This window comes from Sinocyclocheilus rhinocerous, unplaced genomic scaffold, assembly GCF_001515625.1.
Source record: "Sinocyclocheilus rhinocerous isolate Xijiao unplaced genomic scaffold, SAMN03320098_v1.1 scaffold1987, whole genome shotgun sequence".
Lineage (NCBI taxonomy): Eukaryota > Metazoa > Chordata > Actinopteri > Cypriniformes > Cyprinidae > Sinocyclocheilus > Sinocyclocheilus rhinocerous.
The window spans coordinates 118,745-125,638 of NW_015654952.1; the positions used below are offsets into that span (position 1 = coordinate 118,745).

Genomic DNA, 6,894 nt, shown 5'->3' on the forward strand with positions numbered 1-6,894 from the left:
TGTTGCTATGCGGTTGCTAGGGTACTTGAAGTGGTTGCTAGGGTGTTGCTATGCGGTTGTTAGGGTAATTGGGGTGGTTGCTAGGATGTTGCTATGCGGTTGCTAGGTTACTTGTGGTGGTTGCTAGGGTATCTGGGGTGGTTGCTAGTGTGTTGCTAGGCAGTTGCTAGTTGTCACAGATCGTTACTATGGAGTTTAATAGAGTTCTTAGTAGGGCAGCACGATAAATCGCATGCGATATTTAACGCGCATCTTGTCAGAAAAGCCAGTTCTGTAAGCATGGTCTTAGACTGAGTTAGCCTTTAGCTAATCACTATTAGCATGTAGCTATTCACTGCTAGTCAAGTCAAGTCAAGTCACCTTTATTTATATAGCGCTTTTAACAATACAGATTGTGTCAAAGCAACTGAACAGCATTAATTAGGAAAATAATGTGTCAATAATGCAAAAAAAGTTTGGATGCGTGTCTCTAATTCTGAAATCTTCTCTGTCAGCCTAACTATTTCCCTGCATTTATCACATGAGAATCCCTCGTCGCCGACAGAGAGAGATAAACTATACATGTGGCAAGCGGTGCAAACAACAATAGCAGGAGAAAAAGCCATTACTCACCGTGATTGATGAATGATTCTTACTTACCACAGTTGTTTGATGAAAAAAACAGAGTGAGAGAAAAAAAGAAAAAAGCAATAGGCACGAATGGAAATGCTAATGACAAGCTAACGAATGCTAACGCGCTGCAGATGCGCTGCACTCGCGGTTTTAGAATAAAAGCGAACGATCAAATTAATCAGATTAGGTTGAAAGATAATATCAGAAATATGGTGGGAATTAAGTTATATTTTATCACTTTAAACAACAGAGAGTGATAGAGATTTTACAGTTAGCTAGCATGACTAACATGTTTGAAATCCGGTTTGCTAGCATGAGTCAAAAGAACCAACTCCCATATCTGTACGATATTCTGATGCAAAGATATAGGTCTTGCTAGACGGTTGCTAGGGTACACTGTTTGGTTGCTAGGGAGTGGCAGCTGCCAGTGATTATACTCCAAAGACAGCTTGTCAGTATGAATGATATAAACAAACCCCCATGTCTCTATGACATTCAGATTTGAAGATACACCTTTTTGGGTTTGGGTTGCTAGGGTGGTCAATAATGGTTGCTAGGTGTGGCTAGGAAGTGTCAATGCTGTTCATGATTGGCTATTTGCTGTCCCGAGTCAAAAACACCCACCCCCATGTCTCTACGACACTGTGATCTAAAGATATTCATCTGGGCCTTTTATAATGGCAGTCTATGTAATCAGTTGCTATGGTGCTCTAAATGGTTGCTAGGGCATGGATTGACTGCTTCATAATGATCCTGAGAGTCTGATTGGTTGGCTGAGTAAAATGAGTCCACCCCCATGTATCTATGTCATTGTGATGCGGTTATGTTCAATGCAAAATTCCTATGTAAATTACCATAGTAGGAAAATCATGTGTGTTTAGATGCTGTTTCATGTGCCGTCCCTCACCATAGTATGTCTATGGGGCAATTTTGGGACGTTCTAGCGCCCCAGGGGTACAACGTATACCCCACTGCGGGGTATGTTCTCGCACAGCTTGACAGCCTCATCAAATGTGGTTACTCGCATGTTTCTGCGAAATTCTTGCTCTGAGCTACGACCCGTCAAAGTTGGTCTCAATGTTAAGTCTATGGGATTTTTCGGCCGATTTTTCGCCCGCTGTACGAAAATCGTATGACCAGTCGCTTATAAAAATCCTAGCACACCTCTCCTCAATAGGCCGCATGATTTGACGCCTCTAAAAATGGGTCTGTTACAAAAGGTGCGGGACGAGTTACACGCCAAAATTTATACGGAATCTATAAGAAGAATAATAAGTTTGTGAGATAATAATAGTGATGCTTTGTCTTTGGCAAGCACCACTAATAATATTAAGTTTAAATAGTAGATCAGTAAGTTTGCTTTCTCAAGCCAACTTAATAAAATAATTTTTGTGGTAAAAGTAGCATAGATAAAACAACTTAGCAAACAATATAATCTTTTTAATGGAATGAAACATATAAATTTATACAAGTAAATACCATTTCAGAAATGTGCAGTCAAAACTCAGTAATATATTATTCTATACCCACTTACTGCTTTGTCCATCACTGCGTTAAATACTTCAGTTACTTACACATAAGGCATGACGTGTTGATTACTACAGTACCCACAACAAAGAACCCTAATTGCTTTATGTAATGAAAGTGATTCAAGTTTAATATATATCTAGAGAGAGAGAGAGAGAGAGATAATTGTATTATATTTTATTAATTATAAATTACTGTAAAGTATAATATTTTTTTTATTTTATATAATTAATATTTTCATATTTTTTTTAGTTTACACACATTGACACACACACACACACACACACACACACACACACACACAGGTTCCATGTTTTAGGAGGACATTCCATAGTATTTTCTACACAGTGTATTTTCTACCTCCTTACCATAAACCTACCCTTTACACACAAACTGCTATTTTAACTGCTCTTTCTAATATTGTTTCCTCATAGGGACCAAAAAAATAAAAAAACCACCCAAGGTCAAAATTTACTGTTATTACTATCCTTGTGGGGACATTTGGTTCTCATAATGTAGGGAATACCAGGCACACACACACACACACACACACACACATATTTTCTGAGTATTTCAAACATCTATGTATATTAACATCAAAAATGTTTTATTTATCTATCTAATAGTGTTAGACACCATATCGAATTTTATGTAGATGAAAATGAGGCTGTAAATCTTTACAATAGCACAATAGCCTGTACTATAGAAAAGGTTCTAGATCGTATAGATCATAATATTCAAAACTCACAACTTTCAATCAAGTTTTTGTCTACTAAATGTTTTGGTTATTCTTTACTATGTATACTGTATTTACTATAAAATTAACAGTAAATTATGCATAATTACATGCAACTAACCCTAAACCAAATCCTGATTCTAACTGCAACCCTATAGTAATTTAGTACAGTAATATTACTCAGTTCCTAATTGTATAATTACACTGTAAGAAGGACAACATAAAACAAATTGTAACCAAAATTTATTTTGAAAAATCTTTTCTAAGCTGAAAAAATAGCATTAGTTGCTAAGTAACACAACAATTATTTTACAATTCTCCAAGCCTCATTTTTATTCCTGTCAAAATGAAATATGGCGCTACCCTGACTAAGGTATGTACAGCCACATAAGCTGTGTAATATGTCTTTCTCCAATGCCCATGACATATGCTGTATTAGTAAATATCAGTGTTGGGAGTAACGCATTACAAAAGTAATAATATTACAGTAGTATATTACTTTTTGCTGTAACGCAGTAATATAACGCATTACTAATCAAATTTGGGTAATATTATTACTCGTTACAATCTCAGTAACGCAAGTTACAACAACATATTTTAACTCAAAATTAAGTGGTGAATTTACCAACACAGCAAAACAGCACCAGAGAAAAAATTCCACGGGTAAAATAGTTTGTCTATCTTTATTTTGGTGAAAGTAACTCAAAAGTAACTCAAAAGTAGTGTAACGCATTACAATTCAGAGACAGTAATATTGTAATGTAACTAATTACTTTCAAAAGACAGTAACTAGTAATATATAATGTATTACATTTTGGAAGTAACTTGCCCAACACTGGTAAATATGTACACACATACACAGGAAGGGGGCTGTGTATGTGAGTGAACATGTCAGTGACATCAGCCGTGGGCATGTAAAGCATACATTTGTCAGGTTTTTTGTAATGTCAGATTTTCCAGTCATGTATGTGTCATAATCAAATACATTGCCCTGGTTATTATATAAAACAAAACAGTAAAAAAATAAGCAACTGTCAGTTCAGTGTCAGGTGAATTTACAGTGTTTGCCCAATGGACTGTTCAATATTTCTTTAAACAGTACCAACACAACAGTAATGGAAACCTACCCCCATGAATTTGATGCCAGAAGCTATATACCTGAAATTAAGATATGGGTATTTTGTTATTATTTTGTTAAAATTTACAAACTCAGCATTTAATTAGTGTTAAACAACGAGAATAACTTGGCACCTTTCTTGCAAATAGTGACATGTTAAATACACCATCATTATTGTGCCACTCAGCCTGTGACACACCTTATATAAATATTAACATTTATAGATAAAACTTCAGCTGTAAGCTTAAAACATTTTCCAGTGAAAATGTTAACAGGGGAAGGTTGAAGTGCAGGGTTTGGAGAGAACTACATGTCTCTCTTGCTTTTTTCGTTTCAACAAGAACAGCTGGTTATAGCACAGACAGCAATGTGCACCTGTTGTCCCGCATCAGAAGGTTATATTTTCTCTCTCTGGAGGAGTGCTCAGAGATATTGAAGACCCTGGCTTTCAACGAGCCAAAGCTCTTAATGGAATGTAACAAGTCTGTCTAGTACGAGACGACCCTCTGACTCTCTTTAAGATATGTAATGCACATTTTATGAATTTTTTATATTTTACAAATCCAGACTCTCTGTTTTTAAGTTGAAGCATTTTTTGATAAATTATGAATTAACTATCCACGCAGGTTTTAGCTTAAAAACTGAAACATGAAGACTGAGACATGAAAACTGTCCCGAGGTAGTAATTCAGAGGTAGACTGTCTAACCTTTTAAACTCTGTCCTAGATTTCTTGCACACATTTTCTTCTTTGTCCAGAAACAGAAGTTACTTCAGTTTCATTAGTTCTGACTCTGACTCTGCTTCTGTAAGCATATGTCAACAGAATATTTTAAATATTGTGTAAATATAGGCAGATCTTCTTGGTTCAAGGACTACAAAATCTGAAAACCATGTTTTGTCACAGACAAAAAAGCGACCTCAAACAGAAAGATCTCTAGTGCTTTAAAATTACGTACAGGGACTATGAACGTTAAGGTCTCAAATGTTCAAAAGTTGGATGTCACTGCTTTATTACAATGTTTTTGGTACCTGCAGTTTTTCCTATTTAGCGCCCAAACTCTGGAATAACCTACCTTACATTGTTCGGGAGGCAGACACACTCTGTCAGTTTAAATCTAGATTAAAGACCCATCTCTTTAACCTGGCTTACACATAAAACACTAACACATTTCTAATATTCAAATCCGGTAAAGGATTTTTAGGCTGCATTACCGATGGAGTTTTGGTTCCTTGCCGCTGTCGCCTGTGGCTTGCTTAGTTAGTGACACTTCATTTCCAGTGATATCGTTGACTTGATTGCAAATTATTGCAAAGATACTATTTAAACTGAACTGAGCTGGATGATGACATCACTGAATTCAATGATGAACTGCCTTTAACTGAAAAATTAGTGTTTACTATTGTCACTTTGCATTATTGACACACTATTTTCCTAATTAATGTTGTACAGTTGCTTTGACACAATCTGTATTGTTAAAAGCGCTATATAAATAAAGGTGACTTGACTTGACTTGACTTGCAGTTAAACAGTCAGCACCCATTTCAGTTTTGCAAGCTGGTGAGGGCTCTCGTTGTCTGGTAGTCTTTATGTTGACTTGTGTCCAGATGTTGCTGCTGTAGTTATATCCCTTGTTATTCTTTGTGGAAGGTAGTTGAGAAGTTCAACACAGGATCTCCTGAAAGGCGCATCTAAACTCAGGACTCCTGCAGTAGATCAAGGGGTTGAAGGCGGAGTTGGTGTAGCCGATCCAGTTCAAGATCCTGAATGGCAGCATGATGTTGTCCATCTTCCAGATGGCTGCCACCACGTTAAGCACAAAAAAAGGGAGCCAGCAGAGGGTGAAGGTTCCCATGATGATTCCTAAGGTCTTCAGAGCTTTGTGGTCCTTCATGCAGAACTTGGTCTTCCGGTCCTTTACCTCATTTCCCTCCTGGGTGCTGAAGCTCTGTGTGCGTATGTGCCCTTCTATGCGGTCGATTTTCTGAAGCTGTCTACGGGCTTCCTGGAAGACCCGGCTGTACACAAACGCCATGATGACCAACGGGATGTAGAAGGAGATAATGGAGGAGGTCACGGCATAGGCGGCGTTAGTGTTGAAGTCACAGCAGGTCAGGTTCTCCAAGCAGCTCAGTGCCTCAGGTTCATCTGACACCCACCACTCCATGTGGATGGGCAGGAAAGAGATGAGGGCGGCCACTGCCCACACCCCTAGGAGCACCCCACAGGCCTTCCGCTTCGTAAGCATTGACTGATAGCGCAAAGGCCACATAATTGCCACGTACCGGTCCAGGGCAATCACGCACAACGTCTCGATGCTAGCAGTCACACACAATACATCCGTAGCCGTCCAAAACTCACAGAAGAATTTTCCGAAGTGCCACTTGTTGAGGAGAATGTAGCATGCACCAAATGGCACTACCATGAGGCCCATGACCAGATCTGCACAGGCCAAGGAGCTGATGAAGTAGTTGGTGACCGTCTGCAAACGCTGGAATTTTACAATAGCACTGATGACCAGCACATTGCCGAAGACAATGCCTACAATCAGAATCACCATTAAGATGCTAATTAAGACCACCTCTCCATTGCTGTACTCCAAGCCAGGCAAAGACACCGGAGAGGAATTATTTAGCCTTGCTGAAAGGTTCATGTGCAGGGAGGTGTTCTCCATGCTCAGTGTATGCTGTCCCTCCATGAGCTTTGTCCTGAGAAAGGAAAATAATCATAACATTTGGTGAGAGCAATATTAGCCTAAAAAAAAAAGCTCTTTTTTTTTTAGTACATACAATGTCAATCAGAAAGCAAAATATGAGAATTATCATGATTATTATCATGGATGTGATTTATTATCATGAGAATGATAAAACAAACAAACTAACAAATAGAAAATAAAAACATAA

At 38.0% G+C, this 6,894-nt stretch overlaps 1 protein-coding gene across 1 annotated transcript; it reads right to left on the reverse strand.

The window, feature by feature from the left end:
* Nucleotides 1-4,878: 4,878 nt before the first annotated feature.
* On the reverse strand, nucleotides 4,879-6,647 carry adrb2b (adrenoceptor beta 2, surface b). Its single transcript, XM_016524814.1, has 2 exons — nucleotides 5,510-6,647; nucleotides 4,879-5,022 (listed from the first exon to the last, which is right to left on the reverse strand). Exon 1 carries the CDS (start codon nucleotides 6,642-6,644, stop codon nucleotides 5,655-5,657), a length of 990 nt encoding a protein of 329 aa, XP_016380300.1. The 5' UTR covers nucleotides 6,645-6,647; the 3' UTR covers nucleotides 4,879-5,022; nucleotides 5,510-5,654.
* Nucleotides 6,648-6,894: the final 247 nt, after the last annotated feature.